Genomic DNA, 25,566 nt, shown 5'->3' on the forward strand with positions numbered 1-25,566 from the left:
CCATGGAATTTCGCAAATAGGCAGAATAATCACGTTGCGCTGCTTGCATCGTCAGGTAGCGACGGGAGCTCTTTCAGAGCTGATAAATCAGTGCGAACATCACCATGAGCATGCTAGAGGGCGCACTCTTCAGTTTATTTTCTACTCAAGCAACAGATTTCAGACCACAAATGGTTGTGACCACCCGCGTTGGAGAAATCTCAACAGGGGCCCTCTTAGCAACCGAAAGTCTCGCTGAAGGATACCAAATATCACTTGGGCTCGCCAATTTACCACTTTTGAGCCATGCGAGAGGAAAAACTCCACCCCATGGCTGTTGGCGGAATTTTGCCGAAATTCCATTTTACAACCGTAATGTGGAGTGGCCAAAATTCCACCAATTCAGCTGACGGAAAGGAGTATATGTCCCAACCATAGTGTACTACAGTGTATTTATAATGTTTTACGTATTCTAATTTAGACAAAAATGTCTATGGAGTACAGGCGTAGTACCTACAAATTAACACGCTGCTTAAATAAGAAATTCAGTTCTCCCTTAACTGCTGTAAAAATATATAAAAAATTCTAAATATATTACTCTAAGTATTACTATCATTAGGGAACAAGAATAAAAACAAATCCTTACCTATATATAAGGCCCTATACCAGAGCACAGAAAAAGTGTGTTGAAAAATACATAGCCACCTCTTGCGTTTTGTAAAGACAGCCATTAGCCAATCTAAAACTGCCTTCTCAACAGCATGTATTGCAGTATACTGCAAAATTACCTTAGTATACTTATAACTTCAACACTACTTACAATATTTATACCTACTACAAAATATTAGAATTTACACCTCGTAATCTATATTACTGCAACATTATATCATTACATCTACATCCATTCACCCCCTTTCACTTTCAAGCGACATCTCTTTTAAGTACGTTCACATCCGAGGAGCAAGCAGTCCGTGTCAGAGGGTGGGGTGGAATGGGATACATTGTTGGGCGGGCGGGCGGCCGGGATTAAAAGTAAACGGTCATATAGGCCCCGGTTCCGTTCTGCAAGTGGAGACGGATACCGTGACGATTGCTCCAGTGCGAGGATTGTGGTTGCAGCTTGCGCACCGTCGCCTGGCTGCAATAAATCAAAAATGTTAATCATGATGATTGTCACAATCATCATGAGTAACATTCTTGATTTATTGCTGCCACGCGACGGTGCGCAAGCCGCAACCATAATCAAAGGTGAGAGCATATAATATGGGCCTCCAGTCTAGAAATAATGGGCGGCCGCGTAGTCACCAAAGAAACATACCTTACAGCATACATAGATAGGGTCCTATGCATTGTGACAATTTCTGATGTTTTACCTGATTCACCGTAGCGATAGGCTTACAAGAGGTAGCTCTACATCTTCCCTTACTTTTCTGGAAAAGGCCTTTCTCAATGATTTTTCCTTTTTTGCGCTCTGGAAAAACAGAATGTGTAGAGCTGGGATATGTTTAAAGCCTCATACAACCTTGAAAGTTGGGAATGTTATGTGCACTTTCTTACACTTCCGAGACCACTTGTGCATAATAAATGCCTTTGGTGCCTCGGTGGGCTCTGCAATTGCAATCGCAATTGAAATGTCGCACATAAGCAATCTTAAAAACTTGCCAGCAATGCCGCAGGTACGTGTGGGCATTATTTCAAGTACTTGTTGGCAAATGCAGCCGGCTTTCTGGCAGCTGTGCTTCGGCTGTATCTTTGGGGTAATAATTTAAAACAGGTGGGTCTCTTCTGACAGTGATACTAGATGTTGGTTTTGCCATGAGATTACTGCACAGCTCCTGCCTCAGCCTGAGAATAATGCAGTATGGTGCCTGTCCGTGCACAAATTTGTGTCACACTTAGGCAGCTAAGATGAGAGAGGCCCTGGAGTCCTGGTGCTCTCCTGATTGATTGCTGGCAGGGAGGGGTCCCAGTTGGGCAAAGGCTGGCAATCTTAGGGACGGCTCTGCAGCAGGCAGCAATCTTGTATTTCATAAAATCACCTGGGAATGTGCAGATTAGGTATCAGGAGGTGTTTTAAATATTCCTTTTACCTCCACATACAACATGGGGGATGCCATACTGGTCATGATGTGTATCAAATCACAAGCCATTTCATGTGCTTAAACGGTGTTCCCAGCTGCTCTGTGTTATAAAACACTCCTAATAGCTTTTGACAAAACACACTTACAACCCGTAGGTTTGATTTCTGTTTCCTGGCATGAGGTTTAGGTATGTGTTTTTTAATGATGCTTGGCTCCGGGGGTTAGTTTGTATCAAGGTGGTTCTACGTTGCCAGCACTGCGCCCAGTGTATTACGATGCAGTTTCTATGCCCTGCAGGTGTGCATCTTCAAGGATGGCGCGGCTTGGAAATGGCCCATTGGCCTCTGTGGAAGGGAAGGACACTCCCAGTACATGACCATCTACTATACAATGGGAGGCCATATCGTGCCATTCCATGACTGAGTGCCCTTCCATTTCTGTTGCTTTGCACCATTTCTGGTGTTTTAAGATCTTCAAGTTTCTTCTTGCTCAACTGGGTGTAATTTCTGATATTTGTATGTTTTGATCGTCTTCATTGCATAATTTTGCCACTCATAATTACAGTGAAATTATGAAAATGTCACACATGGCAATCTGAAACCTTGGCAGCTTTGCCCGCAGCAGCCCCGTGTTCCAGCCTCCAGGGGCAGCACTACACTGTCTCGCCGATGTTGGTTTCACCAGTGAGTTGCCTCATAACAGTCCTGCCTCATAAATTAAATGGTGCGTGCCGCGTGTGGTGGGTGCAGGTGACCTGAGATTCCAGGCCCAGCAGCAAGGCGGTTGAAGGCAACTGCCTTGAGGCCGGTGCCATTTGCATATTTACATACCCTTGTAAACTGGTTACCAAGGCTTAGTTCTTTTCTGGTGCCAGTACCCCCTGGGCCGCCACTCTGCCTATTCCTTACATTTGAAATTTACATTTACTGCCGTAGTGTGAGAATGCATTTCATGAAAAGGAATATAAAGTAAGGTTGCCAAAAGAAAAATGCCATCAATGTGTTGTTTAAAGAGCCTGGGAAGACCTCATCTTGACACCAAATAGGGTTATAAATAAAGTATGCATTGATTTGTAATGTGACTTTTCTGTCTTTGTTGACTTCAATTATCAGTCATTGATCATTCAAAGCGGTACAAAAGGGGGTGGTGAAAAAAAAGGGGGTGGTGATGGACGGAGCATCAGAACCAATCAAACACTCACACCCAGTCAACAGATCTGGGTTTGATCCATCACCGTTCTTTAGCCCACTCTGCCACCCCAGTTCAGATATGGCCATATGCAAATCAGTCTGACCCTGTGCCTCATGGGAACAGTCCAGCCCGAACTGCCAAACCATGCCTTCCCTGGACCGGAAACAAGCTTCCTAGGACCGGTTTCTGGCATTTCAGCCGTCTTCAGCCAGGCTTGCTTGAATCCAGTGGCAAAGTGAGCAAGGGACTCACGTCTGAGCATACCCTGCCAACTTATGGCGAACAAAGCGGTACAAAAGGGGGTGGTGATGGACGGAGCATCAGAACCAATCAAACACTCACACCCAGTCAACAGATCTGGGTTTGATCCATCACCGTTCTTTAGCCCACTCTGCCACCCCAGTTCAGACATGGCCATATGCAAATCAGTCTGACCCTGTGCCTCATGGGAACAGTCCAGCCCGAACTGCCAAACCATGCCTTCCCTGGACCGGAAACAAGCTTCCTAGGACCGGTTTCTGGCATTTCAGCCGTCTTCAGCCAGGCTTGCTTGAATCCAGTGGCAAAGTGAGCAAGGGACTCACGTCTGAGCATACCCTGCCAACTTATGGCGAACAAAGCGGTACAAAAGGGGGTGGTGATGGACGGAGCATCAGAACCAATCAAACACTCACACCCAGTCAACAGATCTGGGTTTGATCCATCACCGTTCTTTAGCCCACTCTGCCACCCCAGTTCAGACATGGCCATATGCAAATCAGTCTGACCCTGTGCCTCATGGGAACAGTCCAGCCCGAACTGCCAAACCATGCCTTTGATCATTCAAGCAGCCCTAGAACACAATTAAAAGTGCTTTTTATTTATATTTGTTGTTCGAAGTATGCACAGATAAGTGCTGAAAATACGGCTTTCGGTGACTGCTTATGTTTTGTCCCTTCTGGGACATCAAAATAATGAGCTGGCAACCCTAATCATAAGACTGGAAGTTTGTTGCAGGATCAGCACATTATTTATTTATTTCTTCCACCCTCGATCCCTGGTTAGCGCCATAATAGCAATAGTTTAACTTACATTTGAAAACCCTATGCCGCCGTCAATAACATGCTGAGTTACTTCAAGTGTCTGGGCAGGCACTCTGCATTCAGACAACTCACTCCTCATTCTCCCCCTTCACTTTCACGCTCACCCTGCACTCACAGTGATCACCCTGCTCTCACAATGCCTTGCGCTGTTCATCCTGTACCTCACCCTGCAGTCACAGGAGCACACTATTCACCCTGCACTCATGTCACACTTCACTCACCTGTCCCCCTCACTGATCAATCTGCAATCTCACTTAAACAAGCCCATCACTAACCATGCATTCTTTTTTCCCACTCTGCACTTACTTCCGCACCCAAATTCAAATGGTCACCTCACTCACTCTGCAGTCACTCCCTTACCCTACTCTCACACTGTTGCATCACTCACCATGCACTCATGTGGGTACTCCTACCACCCACAAAGTGCAGAAGGTTAATGTGCCTGCTACAAAGAACGTGTACCATGCACATCACAGAACTGAGTGTGAGTAAACTATGAATAGCGCTATACAAAAATGAAATGTTTGTCAGAAAGGTGCTTTAGAGAGATGAAGTGCATTGTTGGTGAGTGGTAGTGAGGGAATTCATGGAAAAGGAGGAAATGGGGGAGGGCGCACCCAAAAAGACTGTCAGATGCCATCCAGAGACTTTTTGAGGCATGGGCAAAGTGGGCTTTGGCCCAGGGCCCCAGACTTTCAGGGGGCCCCCTGATAAAACACGCTCTATTCTGTAGAGTATTGCCCTGATCGCATTAAATGATTTTTGAACAGATTGTTTTAAATACACCTTTCCTTCGCATTTTTCAATATTAGTGAAGTGTGTCTATTACAGACATTTTGCAGAAGAATGTTGTGTTTCAGGCAACATCCACAAAATGTTCTTTTGGCTCAAATCAGGACCTCACACATTTGAGAAATGGGAGTGTGTCACAGAGATTATTTGCAATAATATGCTGCTGTGTTACAATATTGAAAACACGCATCACTATCCCTGAACATTACATGTAAACACATTTAGCATTTGGACTAGTTTGCACTATCCCTGAACATTACATGTAAACACATTTAGCATTTGGACTAGTTTGTCTGTGCACTATCTGTCACTATCCGAAAGAGGGCATGAAAGAGCTGAAATAGGTTCATAAATTCAAAACTGTTCTTACAGGGGTCTCCAAAATATGTTTGGCAGTTGGCCCCTAAAATCCCTAAGATGTTCCTGGTGCCATCTGCAAATATGATGGCCCTAATTACTACATGGGCTGGCACGTCTAGGCCCATGGAAAAGACATTTTGTGTATAAAGTTCAGCACAAAAACCAAATTGTGGCAAAGGTGCAGAATGTTTAAACTCTACATAAGTGTCTGTGGTGGTGCACAAACAAAAGGGGAATTAGTAGTTTGACTACATAAATTTGATTTATTTATGCTGCTGCTTGCTGTAATTGTTATTGTGTTACCAGTCACGTAGAAATATTTGCACCTTCATGCACAAGCACAAACCAAAAGGTCATTGGTTGACTAATGCGGTTTGATTTTTGCATGCTGCTGCCTGCTGTACTTGTTACTGTTTTGCTAGTCACTTTGGAATTTTTGAGCTACAAAAGGGGAATTGTTAGTTTAAACTGGTTTGATTATTGTATGGTGCTGTAGTTATTGTTTACCAGTTGCTTTGAAATATATGTGCCTCTATGCACACACCAAACGGGGAATTGCTTGACTAACCTGGCTTCCTTTTTTAATACTGTTGGACTTGTTTTTATCATGCACTTAGAATGTATTTTCATGGTGATGAAAGAAGAAAGTTAATTGTTTTACTAAAGATGCATGATTTTTGTTTATTGCTTGACTGGTGATTGCTTTATTATGCACTTTAAAAGTAGTTGCACTTTTCTTTTGCTTTACCAACTACAGTTTGTATAGATTGTCATTAGGTACTAGCTGATATGGTTTGTTTTTATTATTATTATTATTATTTAGCGATTTGTAAAGCGCCTGGTGACCCGAAGGCATCCCCGCGCTATGTAGTTTGTGGAAACCAGAGGAGATGAGAGGAAAAAGGAGGGGACTTTATTTTGGGAATAGGAGCGTTTTCAGTTTTTTCCTGAAAATCCAATAGCTGGGTTCCAGCCTCAGGGTGCGAGGGAGTGAGTTCCACCCGGCGGATGCCTTCACGGAGAAGCGCCGGCCACCGGTACGTGTCTTCCTGTATCTGGGAATATTGGCCAGATGCTCATTCTCCGAGCGAAGGGACCTAGGGGCCTTGTAGGGAGTGACCAGGTCACTCAGGATAGCAGGGCCGCAACCATTCAGCAGTTTATGTGCAGTACACAAGGCCTTAAATTCGACACTTTGACGAACTGGGAGCCAGTGTAAGGCCTTAATTGCTGGTTTGGCTGATACTCTGGAGGGGAGGTTCATCAGTAGTCGGGCGGCTGCATTCTGTGTGCGTTGGAGTTTAGCCATGGTAGCCTCTGGAGCTCCCAGGTATACCATGTTGCTGTAGTCCAAACGCGCAAGGATCAGACCTTGGACTAGGAGTTTCCTAGATAGGGGTGGAAGTAGTGGGAAGATTCTGCGAATGGTGTGCAAAAGACCGAAGCAGGTACCTGCTGTTTTGGATGCTTGGGTTTTCATCGATAGCTCGGGGTCTAGCCAGACTCCTAAGGTCTTAATTTCTTGTTTCGGGGTGGGGATTTCCCCGAACACTTCTGGCCATACCGATGGGGGGATGGTAGCCCATTGCTTACCCATGAGCATGACTTCGGTCTTTGACCCGTTTAATTTAAGCGATGACTCGCACATCCAGTTGTGAATTTCCGTGAGGCAGTTTGACAGATTATCCGGGTGGTTGTCCAGTTGGGAGAGTGAGACGACCAACTGCGTGTTGTCCGCGTAGCTCACTATTTTAATCCCGAAGGGTGTAACCACATCTTCGAGAGGGGCCATATAAGCATTAAACAGCGTAGGGCTTAGTGACGACCCCTGGGGGACTCCGCTCGTAAGGGGGAGGGTGGTAGAGTGGTAATTGCCATCCCATACCTGGAACGAGCACCCTGAGAGGAAGGACTCTATCCACCTGAGCGCCGAACCTGCGAGCCCTGCCACAGCCAGCCGATGGAGTAGGACACGATGGTTGACTGTGTCGAAGGCTGCACTAAGATCCAGGAGGATCACTGCCACTGACCCTCCTGAATCCAAAATGCGCCTTGCCTCCTTGATGACGGCGAGAAGGGCGGTGTCTGTGCCATGGCCCGGGCGAAACCCAGTTTGGGACTGCCGTAAGATGTTATTTACTTCTAAAAACTGTGACAATTGCCCATTGACCAATTTCTCGGCCATTTTGCTTATGCAAGGGAGGAGTGAAATTGGCCGGTAGTTCGCCATGTCGTCTGGGTCCAGCTGGGGTTTTTTTAGGAGTGCCTTAACTACTGCACTCTTCCAGCTGGGAGGGACCGAGCCTTGGGCGAGCGAGATGTTTATAAGCTCCGTGATAGTGGGCACGATGACAGGGGCTACAGTTTTCAGAAATCTGATGGGTGCGGGATCCAAAGGGGAACCGCTTTTCATTTTAGCCATGGTTGTATCTACCTCGTTCCATGTTACTGCCCTAAAAGCAGACAGCTGAGGACACAAGCTGCTTCCTGTCTGAATGGTGGATGCCTCATTGTCCATGTGGTTCGATAGGCAGGGAGGGGGAAGGGAAACTAGAATGCGGGCGATTTTATCGTTGAAGTAGGTAGCCAGTTCGTTACTTCGGTCTGACGGGGGTGTGTTGGAGGAAGGTGGAGCTGGTATTTTCAATAGCTCTTTTACAATAAGGAAGGATTCCCTTGCTGAGTTGGTGGAGTTTTTTTATCCTCGTGTCGTAATGGGAGGCTTTGGTGAGCTTCAGAGTTGATTTGTATATTCTCACCGCCTTCTGATAGGTTTCCTTGCTGGCGTACTGCCAGTCTTTCCTCCATAGCCGTTCTGCTTTCTTGCAGTTTTTACGGAGAGTCCGGAGTTCCGGGGTATACCATGGGGCATGTCCTAGTTTCCCGTTTTTATCCTCACGGGTTTTTATAGGGAGGATGGAGTCTAATGATGTGACGATCCACTCCCTGAATTTACTGTCTGCGATAGCCGGGTCTTCCGAGGAGGTAGGGGTAGTCGATTTCAGGGTTCTGGCCCAGTCTTCTGTGGAGAGTCTGGACCATGCCCTGTCCCTGGTATAGGTGGTAGGTTTGTGGGGTTTCTTAAAGGCTCCTGGAATGCGGAGAGGGACCAGGAAGTGGTCTGTCCATGGGAGGGGGAGGGACTCTTTGGCTTGCATGGTAGGGATGTTTGTGAACACCGGGTCGAGCAAGTGACCTTTGGTGTGTGTAGCTCCGGAGTTTAAGAGGTAGAGACCGTAAGCCGCTAATTCTGCAATCAAGTCGGCTGCCCCTGTGTCTAGAGGGTCGTCGAAGTGAATGTTCAGGTCTCCTAGTATCGAGAAGTTGGTAGTGGAGTGGGCCTGAGATGCTATAACATCCAGGAAAGCGCTGGAAAAAGGACCCGAATGGCCCGGGGGGCGATAAACTAGGATGCCTGATAGCGAGTTAGTCGGAGCTAACTGGATGGTAAAGTGAAGGCTTTCGGAATCAAGGATATGCGCATCAATGGTTCTACAGGAGAGATGGTCCCGGTGGATGATGGCCAAGCCACCTCCTCTACCAGATGGACGAGGTTGGGACTGAATAAGAAAGCCCGGGGGAATGGCTAGGACAACGTCTGAGTCCGAGTGATCGGAGAGCCACGTTTCCGCCAGGAACAGAATGTCGATCTCGTGGTCTTCTATGAGATGATTAATTAGCAATGCGTGCTTAGGGAGTGAGCGACAATTCAAGGTGGCCAGTTGAAGAACTGAGGGCATGGCGGGTCGGCTGGAAAGTTTGAGCTGCGCTGGGCGGCAGAGAGTGCATCTGGTGAATGGTCCTTCGAGATCATGAACATAGTTACATGAGGTATCAATAGTGGGTCTGAGACTAAGAAGGTCCCGGCGTGAATAGCTTACCTTAGAGGCAGCTTGGTCTGACAGGGGTTCTGGCCCTGGGCCCGGCCGTGCGCGGACGGGCGCAGACGGGCTTGCCTTAGGCGCGCCTTCGGCGCGCAAACGGCGCTCCCGCTGCGCTCGTCCGCTGCGCTGGTATGGCCGACACATTTGACGCCGAGGTGGGTGGGTGTGGCCTCGTGGTGGGCGTGGCTACGCCTTCGAGCCGCGATGGCGGTTTGGGTGTTTTCCCTGTGTCAGCGCTAGGATCCGCTGTATCAGGGGAAGTCAGGAGGGCTGCTCGGCGCGTTAGGCAAGCGCTGCTGAGTTCAGGTGAGAGCGGGTTTGTTTTTTTTAAAAACAGTGAAAGTGTGATAACAAAGTTTTAAAATAAACAGAGCAAAATACTACATGCGGTGTTACTTATGGTGTTGCTTGCACTTGTCTGTAATATGTGTGCCTCAAATCTTGTATTTAGCATTGTTTATACTACAGAAATGATAAATTAAAACAGACCAACATCTGCATCAATGTTCTGAAGCATCCAAACAGTTTTCATCCTCAGCCTCGTTTGCCTGCCTGCTTTGTAATGCTTACTAATAAATACATGATGGTAGAAATTAAAATTGCTTACTCAGTTCACGTTATTAACATACACAACCCTTGACAGTCGCTAGTGTGTGGTATGCAGATCATTCACTAGTCTATTTCTCTTGCCTTTCGCAGGATACTGAGTTATATCTTGTGTACTTCTCATGTATATTGTCAGTTGAGTTTTTATGGAATTACAGGTTTGGGTTTGTCTTTCAAAGTTTCACGTTATTGTCCATTAATGTCAATTCTAATTCAGACCCTTCATAGTTATTCTTCAGCCATAGGCAGTTCCTAAGACAATAGGATCGCTTTTAGGCATTGTTCTGATTGGTGCCTCAGTTAAAATATCTGCTTTTGACATTATTGTTCAAATTGCATAGCTTATATGTTAAGAGGGTTTCCCACTTTCTCATTAGAACTTTGAGAAAGACACTATAGAGGCATTTCATTTAAAAGGTGGTAGGTGGTGGGCCGGGCCTCCGGGGGGGGGGGGCTTCCATGTGTTTTGCAGGGTGGCCCCCTCAAGTTTTGTTACGCCACTGAACTTTACACGTGGTTCCAAGAAGAGAATGACCATACAAAAAACTTATGATGACCCAAAGATATACATTTTCATGGTTAAACTCGAATTGTCCACCACCCTGAGAGCGCTCAACTCTTCTACTGTCTCATCTTTACACATTCAGTGAATTTGGAAGTGGAATTCAGAATCAAAAAGTACTATTTTCACTAATACTTTTTCATGCACCCAAGTTTCAAAAACCTTTGTGAATTCGGCCCATATTGCTACAGAAGGAAGCGACTCTTACCTTTCCCAGTTAATTTATTTAACCGCAGTGTGCCATTATGTGCATCGCCAGGAGATATTGACCTGTAAGATGAAATTGTAAATCTGTTTTTAATTAATGTAAATAAAGCAACATTGATCAAGAGTAAATACAAGTTAAAGTGGATAGATGGAAAAAACAAATATAAATGAATGCGTCAAGTTGTTCTGTTTACCTACAGCTGTTTAGAAACGTCTTAAAATATAGACCAAGGAAAAAGTTACTTAACTTTGATAACTCTCTTTCTGGTGGATACTGTTTCCAACCACAAAGTCCGCACCTTTAGAATGCTGCCAAGTGCCAGACTGAAACCAGAGAATTCTTCAGCAACGTGCTTGCGCCCCAACAAGTGGTGCCACGTGCCTCTGCAGTGACTTTGTACCACCACGGAAGTGGCAGAGTGGCAGTTCTTTTTTTTTTCTGCAACCTTTGAAACACATTGGGAGCTCCACTTCCGACTTTTGTGGTCTTACGACAACTTCCAAATTACTGCCACAATGTGCCAGGGAAGAGGTCTCACCCAAAAATAACAGGATTCAAGCTATTTCAAGACTTCACAAAGCAGATTTCAGTCACAGACCGGACATAGTGGGTTTCTGGTGCTTGTGCTCTGGTCACGACCCTAAGTTATCCAACAAATGTGCCCTCAAGCACCCACAGGCAATCCACAATTCTATGACACTGAACATAAGGGTCCCAGTTGAAACATACACCTCGCGCTCACTCGAGACCAGCTTGTGCAGTAAGTCAGTCACAATTGAACCAGAAGTATAAGAAAACTTAAGAAGGACTCAACCCCATACTGCCACTCAAAATCAAGTGAGAAGTCGTGAGGATGCAAATTAAAAGACCCTACTCTACAAGTGTCTTTTGACTCAGAACACACATACATACATACATACATACATACATACACATACATACTCCAACCCAGCCCCGAAACTGGTGCCGGCTCACCGACCATCGACAACCCTACAGCCTTCAAGGAGGCCATGCAACAACTCTTTTGGATGTTTCCGGTTTTCTCAGGCGTGCCTTTGGACTCCACGGAGCTATACAGGCCCACGACTGGACTTCCAGTGGCAGCCTCTGCCTTGAAGACAAGGGACACTGTGGGAGCCGTTTCTGGTCCCGCATTATTGCCAGTCCTGACTTCCACCCCAGCTCCTGGGTCCAAGCCAGTCCTTTCCACCACTGCTGACTCCACCAGCGCTAGCCCAAGATCCAATTCCATTCTCCAACCCTGAAATGACATCAACCTGCTTCAGACCTATGTTGCGCTATGAGATGTTAAAAGTGCAACCAGTCATTCACTAATCCGTGGACTCCACCTCAACGCTAGTTCTATAAGAGGCTAGAAGCCTTATTTATATCCAATTTTGACACAGGTCTGCAAAATGTTCCTCATGACACTGATGATGATGCAGAGTTAAACAACCTGCCTCCTCCCACATACTGGTGAAAGGCTAAATCTTAATTTACAGAAGCCCAGTGGGATACATACATCTACGGAGACTGAGCTTGGCTGGACCCCTCAACCACCAATGGCGGAAACTGCCTCTTTTGCAGTAATAGTGCAATGGCAGCAGAAGTGTTAGGACATAACTCAGCCCCTCATGTGTTCATGAAAGTGATGGCGGTGGTCACTGCCCATCTTCGGAGGTGTGCTCCTGTACCTCGATGACTGACTGCTCAAGGCAGGCTTGCTGTAGTCAGTGGTGCATCATCTCTGAATGGCAGCCAAACTCTGGGGTTTTCTATCAATGAGCAAAAATGTCCCAACTGAGCCCCATGCAAAGGATTCCCTTCACTGAGCAATCCTGAACTTAGTGGCATTCAAAGTCTATTTACCACCGCATCGAGCCCTGGGCATTTAGGCTCTATCATGTTACTAAGTGAGGATGGGTATGAGGCTTCTTGGGCTCCTAGCCTAGTGCATCCTCGTCATCCCAAATAGTGGCATATGAGTACCTTTAAGTAGAATCACAGATTTTCATGAGCCCCGCATCAACAGTATCTCACCAACTTCATTCACCTCGTGCAAAAAACAGCGCTGACCTTCTGTGATGGCTGACCTGCAGCAGACTCCTCTCCTTTCCCCACCCACATTTGACATGTGTGACAGATGCATTGATGCAGGGTTTGGGGAGTCACCTGGGAGAGGTGAAGATCAGAGGCACCTGGTATTCAGCGAAGAGTCAACTCCACATACATTTTCTACAGCTTTTGAGTGATTCATTTGGCCCTGAAAGTCTTCCTTCCATCCATAAGGGAGAGGCTGGTACAGCTTGTCATGAACACCACAACTGCTGTATGGTATTGTTATAAACAGGCTAAGTGGGTCCTATTTCTTGTGCCAGGAAGCCATATATATCTCTGGAGGTGGCTGGACCAACTAAACATCTTCCTGGTTGCTAATCAAGAGTTCACTTGAATAACTGAATTGAATGAACCTGGGTCATGAGGAAATATGTAAAGATGAAATTTCAATATGGAGTGTGTATGTGCTTTTTAGCAGCCTTCTAAGCAGCAGGGCAGCACTCAGTGCAAGAGTATAAAAGGAATAGTGATAATCAACTGTTGGAAATGTCCCTTTTTGCCTGGTAACCCTCCAAATGTTTTGCCTTCCTCCTCCTACTTAAGGCTGAATTCGTTTTTGTTGGCATCAGGACTCTGTGCACTTTACCACTGTTATGCAGTGCAAATGAGCTTTCACTCACCCCCTAAAACATTGTAAGCATTGGCTTATATCCATTTGGGCATATGAGAAATTGGATTGTAGATTGACTGGGGTGTGAGCCCTGGTGATGCAACAGCCACAATCCCTTGCAGGGTGAACCACAAAAAGTCACTAAATTAATCTGTGCTTAACTCTGGGTAGCTTGGCACAAGAAGCAGTCAGGCTTAACGTAGAAGCAATGTGTAAATTATTTATGCAACACACAAAAAAGTAATAATTTGAGAACACAAGAAAGATTCCAAACTGATTTAGAAAAATAGATTACATTTTAATATATTATTTGACACCAAACCAATATAAATCCAATGAGTGAAACTGGAGATGATATTTTTTAAACTTTTCGGAGTAAATAGCACCAACAAGGGATATCTGGTCACGCTGGACCGGGACAAAGTCAAAAGTTCAGGCTGACAGCGATGGAGTGCGAGTCGGCTTCAGGGACCAGGCCTGGCCCGCTGAGCAATAGAACCCTAGTCCTGGATGCGTTGACGTCGAGGATCCTGTCGATGGGGCTTGCGGTGCGCAGGTGAGGTGATAAGTCAGCTCCAATGAGCTGGGAAGCTGCGATGCAGAGGGTCAGCATCGTCGTCGAGGCTGCTGTCAACAGGGATGACGGGACCTTGCGGCAGGTAGAGCATTGCGCAGTGGCAGTTCCGAAGGGGATGCATCATTTCTGATTCACCCAGCAGTGGCGATGCGCCAGTTCGGATTCACGCAGCAGCTGTGATTTGCTTTTTCCTATCCACACAGCAGCGGTGATGCGTCGGTGCTAACCCACGCAGTGGTGACAGTGCACCGGTTGTGATCTCCACAGTGACAGCGATTTGTGGAATGAATCCAATGGTCCAGGACTGGGGAGGCAGCATTTGGCATGGCAGACTCACAGAAGGCAGAGTCCAGCTGCAGAAGCAGGGTATTTGAAAGTCTTTATATCCCTGAAACTTCAGATCAGGAGACCTACCAACTAGCCCTTGGAGTCACTCTGGGTTCTGTGGTCAAGTGATGCAGGTCCAGTCCTTCTCGCCCAGGCAAGGAGGGCAGCAGGCAGCAGTTCTTCCAGAGCAGCAGTCTAGCAGAGTGCCAGTCCTTCAGCAGCACAGCAGTTCTTCCTGGCAGAGTATCCACAGGTCTAGAAGAAGTGTACTGAAGTGGTGGGGACTGAGGTCGTTGTTATACCCAGTGGTGCCTTTTAAGTGGGGAAGACTTTAAAGACAGGCCTTTGAAATGCATAGAGGTACTCCCTTCCTTCCCTGGATCCGAACTAACAAGGAGGTAATTATTTCTCTTTGTGTGGACGGGACACAGCCCATTCAGTTGTAAGCAAGGCTGTGTCAAGCTCCTCCCTCACATCCTGCCAGGATGGCCCATCAAGTCACACCTAAGCTCCCACTGTATGTGGCTGTCTAAGGGAATATACAAAGCCCAGCTGTCATCCAATGCAATCAGAGACAGGTTGCAGGCACACAAGGCTAAGAGCAGGAAAATGGTAACTTTCTTAAAGTGGTATTTTGAAAACTGTAATGAAAAATCCAACTTTGCAATTAAAGAGGATTTACTATTAAAATTCCATAGGTACCAAACATGACTGATCTGCTTCCTCCCAATTATGAATTTCAGCTTATTAAATGTAATAAGGAATCCCCAATGTTATCCTATGGGAAAGGTCGGCCTCAGAGTAGTGAAAAACGAATTTGGGACTTTTTCACTACCAGGACAAGTCAAACTTGAAAGTACATGTCCTACCTTTTAATTACACAGCACCCTGCCCTACGGGCTACCTATGGCCTACCTTAGGGGTGTCTCATATGTAATAAAAGGGGAGTTTCAGGCTTAGGAAGGGGTTTTAAACAGACATATGTCAGTGGGTTTTAAAAGTCTATAAGACAGCGGAATACTGCATTCAGGCAGCAATGGAATGCCTGGGACATGTTTTAGGGTGCTACTTAAGTGGGTGGCACAATAGGTGCCGCAGGCTCACTGGTAGCATTTAACATACAGGCCCTGGGTATTTGGTCTACCGCTCTACAAGGGACTAAAGGGAGTAAATTCAACATGTCATTTAGGTATATGCCAATCAAACCCTGTTTAGGGGAGCGAGCATAAGCACCTTAGCCCCGGTTAGCAGTGGTAAAGTGCTCAAAATCCTAAGGCCAACAGAAGCCAAAATACAGCGAAATTGGAGGCCAGCACATACAAAAGTTTGAGGGAAGAACACCCTAAGGCTGACGGGTCTAACAGGCATATTTAATTTATTTATAAGTACCTTGTCCAGTGCACTTCATGTGCCCAACGCCTGTAAATTAAATGCTACTAGTGGGCCTGCAGAACTGATTGTGCTATCCACTAAGGTAGCCTTTTAAACACGTCTGAGGACTGCCAGTGCAAAGTCTGTGTGTGCAGTTGAAACTGCCATTTCGATCTAGCAAAATAAACCTTTTGTCAGGCCCGAACCATCCTTTTTAATACATTTGAGTCATCCCTAAGGTAGGCCCTGGATAGCCCAGAGGGCAGGTTGCAATGTATTTAAAAAGCAGGACATATACTTTTGATTTTTTCCTGTCTTGGGAGCGAAAAACTCTTCAATTCGTTTTTCACTACTGCAAGGCCTATATCTCCCGTAGGATAACATTTGGATTGTCTTATTACAGTTATAAGTTTATTTTCCAAATAGAAAGATATTACTGGCAAGGTTTGGTGTCTCTGGAATCCTAATTTAAAATCCTAACTTATAATGAAGTCAGATTTAAAATGACAATTCTGAAAATGCCACTTTTTGGAAGCACCCAGACTCCACCATCTGTGAGCCTACCCTGCTAAGTGGTGCCACCCCAGGCCTGAAACCTTGAAAGTGGGCCTAAAGTGCTTGTCAGCGGAACAGATGCATCCTTTCTTCTGACTGAGCAGAGCAGCCTTGACGACACTGGACTCCGCATCGCAACTCCTCGAAACCGATGCATCACCAGCTTGGTGCCGCATCCCCAATGCCCAGACTTTACATTGCAAGCCCTGTTGACGGGATCCTCGAAGTCGACGCAACACGACCTCGCACCGCACCCTTGCCATATCATGGAACCAACGGCCTCTTCACCTGTGTGGCGCTTCTTCGACCCGGATCCATGCAACGCTCCTCAACCAGGATTTAAGATACTACATTCAGCAGGCCTAACTGGGTCCCTGCAGTCACCCTGTGCTCAATTTGGTCGGCACAAACTTGTGGCTTTGTCCCGGTCCAGCGCAACCAGATATCCCCTATTGGCGCTTTATGACACTATTTTCTCTAGAAACTGTAAAATTCAATATTTCTAGTTCTACTAATTTGATTTTTGTAATTTTGGTAGATTTATTTATCAAAACGTACTCTATTTTTCTAAACCTGGCGTGAGTTCATTTTGTGGTGTGTTGCCATTGTTTTACTGTTTGAAGTGTGGCCCAAATACTTTACACATTGCCTCTAAGTGAAACCTGACTGCTCTGTGCCAGGCTACCAAGGAGTCAGCAAAGGTTAATTTGGGGTTTGCTTATGTCTTATTGTGGTTGCTGCTTGACCAGCGTGTACACTGCAGTCAACCAACAACCCAATTTCTTACACTGGTGTTCAACAGTGAGGATTGGGCTTGTGTTTGCGCACTGCCATACAGTAATTTTCTGTTACACTAGCACCCCACATAAATAACTTGAGACCAATTTCTTTTCAATTCTCATTGATTGGCTTCTTTTGATTTTTCCAAATCTACTCTCATTCCTACTACTGGACTGTTTGAGACCATATCTGCAGCAATGGAGTTTGAGCTGGCCAACCTGGAAAGCTATTCAGTGGTTGAGCTTAAACAGGTCTGACAAGACAGGGGACTAAAAATGAAGAAGCACACCAAAACATTGGAGCTTCAAAAAGCTCAGAGGACCTGGACAGAAGTCCACCAGTTGATGACAGCCACAGAGAAGTAAGAGGATGGACTGTATGTAGGATCATGATTCAAACTAGGACTACATCCATGGCATACAGTCTTCAGGGAAGGGAGAGGACTCTGCCCAAGCAAGAAGCAGTGTTTCTTCACTTGGCCTGTCACCAGAGGAGCTGGTGGACCGGAAGGCAGAGAGGGAGTTCAGAAGCAAATGGCAAAGTACAAAATGGAGGAAAAAAGTTTTTACTGGCTCATGAGTTAAGTTTGAAAGAGCCAAGCAGGCAGAATCCAGCAGTGATGGAAGCAGCAATTCTATAGTGTCCAAAGGGGACAGAAAGATTGCGTGCCCAAGGATTTGGTGCCAGTTATGTGGTGGGGGATGACATTTATAAATGTTTTTCTGCCTATGAGGTAGCCCTGAGAGTGCACAAGATCCCAGAAGGGCATTAGGGGACTGTTCTGTGGAAACACATGCCTACCGTGAGGCGGGCCACACTTCTCACTTTGGAGGTTGAGGACCAAACCAGGTACACTCCCATGAAAGTCATTTTAATTGTCAAATTTGGGCTGACCCATGAAAAGTACCACCAAAGGTCCAGGGACAATTTAAAGCTCCCCAACCTGTCCTAATTAGATTTTGTGGATTACTCCAGTAAGGCACTGAATGGTTGGGTGTGGGGCAGGTATGGGAGGTACTATCTGATTATAAGCGAGCAAATGCTCAGTACCTGTTTTGCAGACCTGCGCCAGCAACTAGTTGACAGCAAGCTGTCTACCCCCAGATTGCTTGCTGAGGAAGTGGACCTACGGGTCAGAACCAGGGTGTCCAAGAATGTACCTGGAGGTGACTCCAAAAAGGGTGGTCAGGTTCCTCCCAGCAGAGTGAAGGGATGTTAAAAATGACCCAAACAAGTCCCCGAGTAAGTGGCGGAGGAAACGGTTCCCGTGCTCCATCTGAGAAACCGGGGGTGATTCAGGTGGGTGGTGGCCCAGGACACCCCATTTCCATCCCCGCTGCTTTGAGTGCTCCCAGTTAGATCAGAAGCACGGTGACTCTTTCTGTCCAAAGAAACTACCCCTGGTGGGACCTCTACAGGGTTTGCTAATATGGCCTTAGGGGTAAGTAGTCCCCAGGGGCAGGCCATGATCTCCCTTAGTTGAGAGATATACTCAGAGGGTAAGCTGGTGATCCCTGAGGGTGGCAGTTGTCAATTCCATTAGTTCAAAGTGAATGGAATTCCTGTTACTGCTCTGAGGGACACCTGGACTAGCTTGACCATGGCAGTGGAAACACTAGTTTTCCTAGAGCAGTACACGTTGAGGTGGGTGGAGTAAATCAGTCCCATGGCCAGGGCTTTTTCTACCCTATGGCCCTGGCACCCTTGGAGTGGGGTGGGGAGGTGACATAGCAGAGCGTCCTAGTCAGTCCCCAGATGCCCATAGACTGCATTATGGGGAATGAGTTGCCCCTGGTGCAAGGAGAACCTGAGAGGGGCGGCCACCCAGGGCACCATGACAGTTCAGTTTTCGGGGGGTACCACTCCCAGACGGAGGGTACTGGAGCCCAGGTGGAGGGGCAGGGTGAGGGAGTACTCACCTCTGTCACCCATTCAGCCTCAGGGAACAGTCCCTGAGCTGAGTAGCCACTCTCAGGATACCTCCCCTGAACTGGTGAGAGGTAGAGTGTCAGTAGGGTGCAAAACACCCACGGCTACTGCACCCGCCCATGACACCTCTGAGGTCAGAGAAACCTTAGAAGCCAATAGGGAACTCCTCACCGGTCCCAAGGCTGGAAGAGAAGCCTACGTAATGATACCATTAAGAGTCTCCACCTAGCAGTGGATGGCCAGGGGCCTGACTCCTGACAATGACAACTGGAAGTGGACTCTGCTGCTTACTGTCCTTATGGGCATAGGTTTCCTTGGGTTAGGGACAGATGTCTGACGCAAGGAGTGGAATGGGGCACATCACATTGTTGGCCATGGTGGTACTGTCTGAAATGCATCTGTGAGCAAGTTAAAGTTAGGTGCTACACAGATGAGGTCCACAGATGAGGAGAAGGGTTCCCCATGGGTCAGTTTAGTGGCCTCAGGAGAGTATAGGCAGAGGAGTCCAACGGAGTTCAGAGAGGCATAGAAGGGGCAAGTGCCCCTGCAGTAGAGGTACCTTGCTCACGTTCTATCGTTTAAGTAGGTAAGTTTATCAAGGTATTGATTAGTCCCCCCTGGTTGAAGGCTCGAGGGGGTCATGTTGTAAATGGCCCATTTTGCAGAGTCACCCCCAAATTTTTAGCCTTCCTCCTCCTAATTGTTTCTGAATTCGCGACTGCTCTGTGCCGAGCTACCCAGGGGGTGAGCACAGGTTAATTGGGGGTTGCTTGTGTCTTATCCTGACAAGGGTTGTTGTTGCTGCTTGACCAGGGTTTAATCTCCAGTCAACCAACAACCCAATTTCTTACACCAGCCAACATACTGGAAATAAAATGCCTAATATGCTTTCATCATCAGTGCTACAAAGTGACCCTTAAACTACAAAAATGTAACAATTTCCAAGCACAAACCCAATCCTCCACTGTAGCCTCGGAATTATGGACCTGTGGAACTATGGACTCAATCCGAATTGCTGTCCTACAAGAGGGACTTATCAATCCACTTGTTCCAACACTTTCTAAATTGGATGAAACTCATGCTCAGATTCTGCCTTAGTTGCTCACATTGATTCATGCTGAGCCTTTTTTTCCCTCTTTTCTATTAGTTATTCATAACTAATTATTGTTTGGCTCTATACCAAAAAGATGACTCCTATATAAAGCTGTAAGCTCCTGAAATTGGAGACACCAAACTGCTTATCCAACAAATTCACTCAGGAGGCCAAGAAATATGTGCAAATTAACTTTTTATTTTGACTTGTAATTCCTCCTTCAAAAGAAATCTGCTTAGTCTTGTTCATACTCAGGCATCACTCAAAGAATCTCAAGCAGAGAGTCAGATAATTCGAAGACATTTTATATTGGGACTCTTTTCTTCCTGGAAGTGAAATTCCTCCAGGAGGGAAAGGTAGGTGAGTGTTATTGCAAATAAGATATTGCATTGTAATTGTGTTTATATAGCGCTTACTACCCCAGACGAGGGATTGAAGCAATTTTCGGTGAGTAGCACGCTACTCCGGAACCCAAAAAGGATTAGTGGTGGATTAGCGTAGTAAAATGTAAGTTAATTTTAAATGGTGGACATGTGAATCTATTAATAGAATTGAAAAGGATAATTAGGAGGGATAAAAGAGGGAAGAGTCTAGAAAGTGTTTATTGGGAGATCATAGTAGTAAGATGAGGTTTGCGATGAATAGAAGGAGAGATGGAGGAGGGATAAATCTCTAGAAAGGGATTAGGGAGATCATAGTATTAAACCCAGTACGACTTGGGAAAACTGTGCTCCCACTCCCGCCTTTAATGCATTTTAAGCCTAGTTAGATGTTGGAAGGTAGCCCATTGCCCTGGTAGGTAAGGAGGGCTCTGCCCATCTTTAGCTGTCCCTTCACTTTAAAGTTCCCCTATCTCTCCCTCAACCTGGTAGGGCTTGATCAGGCTGTGTTCCCTCTTCAGATGCTCGCTGTTCCCATCCGTCAAGTTCCTCATCGGCCCCTGCAACAGTGGAAGGAGGAAAAGACAGAATGGACTCCGACCCTTAGTTCCTGCTTCTGGTGCACCACCTCCGGTTTCAACTAGTAAAGGGTAAGTGTACTGAGAATTAAATTCTAGAAGCAATAACATTCCTGTCAGCGCTTTCTTGCCCTTGGGACCGAAACAAGCAGAGCCAGGGGTCTTTTTTCTACCATAAAGATACCGCGAAATGGACGGAACCCAGTCAGTAGTACTTGGTTGTGTGCCTGATCCCTTGGCAAACATCCTAAAGCCAGGCACCAGAAACACCCATTGGTAAGTCAGCTGAAACTCCTAATAGCCAAATTCAATTCTAGCCAAAGTCTTCAATTTTGGCACAGAACGGTCAAAGAGGGACACGTGTCCATGTGACAAGTTTTCTCTTCAGACTTAGATACTTTTTTGAAGCATGTTATCATGCACAGGAGGTAAGACTTGCCATTGGAGATGGACAGGTATCATTGAGTCTGGATACATTCATCATAAGTTCCCGCTATAGTTTGTTTTTTTAAATCAGGAAAGAACTCCCAGCAGAAAAAACTTGAAAGTCCCACCTGGAAAGGTCTTGCCTTTCCTGGGTAGTCTCAAAATTTATGGCCAACTCTCAGCTTTCTGTAGGTGCTGGAAAACCTGCTCCTGCCCACTCCTACATCTCCCAGGCATACACATAGGTAACTCCTAGTGGTCAGGTCTCAAACCACACTTGCAGCAGCAGGGTCAGATGCAATCCAACAACCACAGGCATGCATGTGTGTGGGCATTCACAATCCTTTTGCAGACAGATTCCAAGCCTGATAATGTTTAGGCTTCTTCATGCAAGAATAAATATTTTAGGGAAGGAATGGGGATTCAGAATGCACAAATGAGTTAGGGATTTCAGAGAAGGGGAATCATTACTAAAAAGTATCTTCATCAAGGAAAATCAAAAGAAACACACAGTTTCTAAGTGGAAATGGAGTTCAGTGTGATACTTCAGAAATGTATACATGTAAATGTCAGTTTTCTAAAATGTTTATGCATGCAAATGTTTTAGAAAATGTATGACAGTCACAAATCCCCAGGAATTGGAATTATTTTAGAAGTATTACAAAATTAGAACACAATTCTAGAAGCAGGTGTATGCTTACGCGAATTAATTGAGGGCGTTTTGTGAATTGGTGTAATTTTTCAGATGCAACGGCAAATGCTAAATATGGACATACACAATTACCATCTAGTTCCCTCAGCTCACTCACCTCTTTGCCCGCAGCGTGATAAATGCCACAACAGCTCCCAGAAGCAACAGCAGCACCAGAAGCGCCAGCGCTACAGCCAACCACAGTGGGACGGATGCAGGAGGAGATGACACTGAAATAAATACAAGGAAAGCATCAGCGACTCCAACAGTGCAGCATAGCCTTCCTCCACCAAAACAGAAATGACCACTATAGGTACACACCAGTGTCTCACTAGACGTTGAATGCTGTTATGCTCCACTTTTCTCCAGTGTGACTCCTGAGCCTGCTGTTCATCCCACTGTCTTAAGTATATAATGTAGTCAAGGCCCTGTCAGCCCATACACAGAATAAAGCGATGGGGCAGGTTTACCCTTCATATCTTTACTTCTTCAACATGAGCAAGAGTTTGCCGACATACATACAGTACTGTATATTAATATATTATGCATCTTACAAAGAAAACAAAAGAGATTTTCTTACGCAGATCTCACACGAACATGGCATTTTTACACTAATACAATTTGCATAGTCACTGGTATCAAGATATGAATGCAAAAGCAACATCTACTGTAGTTTGCAAAAGATGATTTCCTGCTGTAAAAAGTGGGGTATTAGTTTGGGGGTAAAGTACTTGCAGTGTACACTACAGGAGGTTCAAGAAAGCGAATCTTACCTTTATGAGTGGTAAGTCCAATTTATTTTAAATTGCATGAACGCCTAATGGCGTACATGACCCGCGAGCTATTGTAGGTCTTAAGTTCTTCTCAATCCATGTGGTGCATACACCATGATCAAACGAGGAGCTCAGTGATGTAAACCGGCAGGCACTGCAAGAACCACATGGGTACTGGTCTCTGAGTTTGGTGCCTCCCAGAGTTTACTGTGTTAAATGATCCCATTGGCAATTATTGGTGGGTTTGGGGTCAACCAGCACATCACCGAGGCAGTGATATCTCTTGAAGGCAAATAGAGGTCTCTGAAATGACATCTGTCCAGTGTTAAGTATATGGCAATGACAGTTAATTGCGCTCGTTATTTGATTGGACAGACTGTTGTATGTGGTAGAGATTTTTTTACATCTTCCAAGAGGGCCAGACAATTTGTAGTATGTCACATGTCCCTTATTTATCACCTGTTCCTTTAATTATCTATATTCCATCTATGGAATCTAAGGTCTCTGTTATTCCAAGTTCTGTTCCTCCACGGCAGTTGCTGTTGATCTCTTTCATTGCCAGCACCTCTGCCGTGGGCTCCCTATTTTGTAACCTGAAATAAATCCTCATATTTGAACTATGACGTAGTGAACAGAGGATCGTTTATTCTACCATTCTGATGCACTACAATTCGGTACCAGGAGTGGGGTGCCGTTTCGTATGTTTTCCGGGTCACAAGTGGATCGGATTTGCTGGAGCCCACCGGTTTCGTACTTTTGGTCTCGACCCATCAGAACTGCTGTTCCTTAAGCTGGGTCAGACACTTATTTAAGGAAAAAAGAAGATACTTTTCAAGGATATCTCCACGATATTATTTTCACCGTTATTCAGCCGCGCACTCTATTTTCAAACGTCAACTCTGCTACTCACCTTTGTGCCGTCATCCTGGATCTCTCACGCTCAGAAGTTCCAGTCTCTTCTTTTCTTTCTTCTGAAGTTTAGAGGGAGACTGGCAGAGGATTGTGTGATTTGTGCCAACGTCACCTGTGCAGAACGCAAGGGATTGTGTAAGCGCACTGATGCGGAACACTAAGGATTGTGGAAGCGCATTGACGTTACACGTTCAGCGGCCATTTTAGGTAAGTCGGGAAGTTATTTCCTTCTACTTCCGACTTTATCCTGTCAATTTCGTCATTTCAACGATCATATGACGCCTCATTCGGTGGTTCGCACACCCATACGACTTTTGGAGATATTAATTTTGTCTTCTTAAGAATTTCGTACTGCAGTCATTTTCTTCTACTCCAAGATAGTACAGATTTGTCTCCTTCGACTACTAGTGAGTGACAAATTAGTTTTATATTTCAGTTTACTCCACATTTATTGCGCATCTTGTCTTATCAAACTTTGTGGTATTCTAAACAATTTCTGCTTCTTGCAAGAAGTATCATTATGGCAACTGCTCAAGGTGTCATCCAACCTGCACCTTTTCTACAGAAACCAGGTAAACCAGAACTAAAATGGGCAGAATGGCTAAAAGATTTTGAAAATTATTTGACTGCGATTGATGCGGATGGCTACACTCCTACAAGGAAGTTAGCACTATTAATTAATCATTTGGGTGCTGCTGGACGCAGAGAATTCGAAAATCTTCCACATTTTTCTGCACCAGTGTCCGAAGATGCTACTTGGAACGTTTTTATTGAAGCAAAATTACGCATGGGAAAACAATACTCAGACTCAACAAGTGTTCTCTTAGAGAGATTTAATTTTGCAATGTGCAAACAATCCTCAGAGGAATCAGTGGAAGACTATATAGCAAGTTTAAGAGTTCTGTCAGAGAAATGTGATTTTGGTAATAATGTTGACATCTACATAAGGGATCAGTTTGTGTTTTATTGTTACTCCAAAAAAACACAAGAACGTCTACTCACCTCTTGCAATCCTACTTTGGCTGAGACAATCGATATCGCTAAAAGTATTGAAATAATTTTCATAAAGATGGTGTTGTTGGTTTAATTGATGCTGTTGCTATGTGTTCTAATAATATCTCTCAAGATGAATGGTCATCCGCTATGGCACTAGATGAAACTCTAAAAAAGGCAGAAATCTACATTAAAACTAAATGGCCTAATTTTAAGAGTCTTAGTAACGAGCTAAAATCTTTTGCACAAATCAGTGAAGAACTGTCATTTGAAAATGGGGTTTGTGTCAGGGATGGACTTTTTGTTCCTCCAGCTTCATTAAGAGACAAAATAATACATTTTGCACATGAGGACCATTTAGGTACTTCTGCAACTTGTAAAAAACGTAAAAGTATTTATTGGTGGCCAAGCTTAGACAAACAAGTAAGTCTTTTTCATAGAGAATTGTTCTACCTGCGTTGTTTCTGACAAACACTGGAAGACTAACAAAAAACCTTTATTTCCTGTGCCATTTCCTGACCTCCCTTGGGATAAAATAGCTTTTGACTTTTCAGGACGATTCTCCTTACTGCCATCAGATAAAAGATGTTGCATTGTTGCAATTGATTACCTTTCAAAATGGATTTACTATTCCTTTGTACAAGCAGTGAATTCTTCTACAGTTATATCTTTCCTACAGAATATTTGTAAAATTGAAGGTACTCCAAA

At 45.3% G+C, this 25,566-nt stretch overlaps 1 protein-coding gene across 2 annotated transcripts in view; it reads right to left on the minus strand.

Moving 5' to 3' along the window:
• The window catches only part of LOC146863792 (receptor-type tyrosine-protein phosphatase kappa-like), a 1,244,093-nt gene that overhangs the window by 217,316 nt on the left and 1,001,211 nt on the right, over positions 1 to 25,566 (minus strand). For both annotated transcript variants that reach the window (XM_085628087.1, XM_085628078.1), the window contains 2 exons: positions 22,299 to 22,410; positions 10,746 to 10,807 (listed from right to left, as the gene is read on the minus strand). In XM_085628087.1, coding sequence (XP_085484213.1) covers positions 10,746 to 10,807; positions 22,299 to 22,410 — 174 coding nt within the window. The remainder of the gene's footprint in view (positions 1 to 10,745; positions 10,808 to 22,298; positions 22,411 to 25,566) is intronic.

The sequence above is a fragment of the Triturus cristatus genome, chromosome 2_1 (genome assembly GCF_964204655.1).
Source record: "Triturus cristatus chromosome 2_1, aTriCri1.1, whole genome shotgun sequence".
In the NCBI taxonomy this organism is placed as follows: Eukaryota; Metazoa; Chordata; class Amphibia; order Caudata; family Salamandridae; genus Triturus; species Triturus cristatus.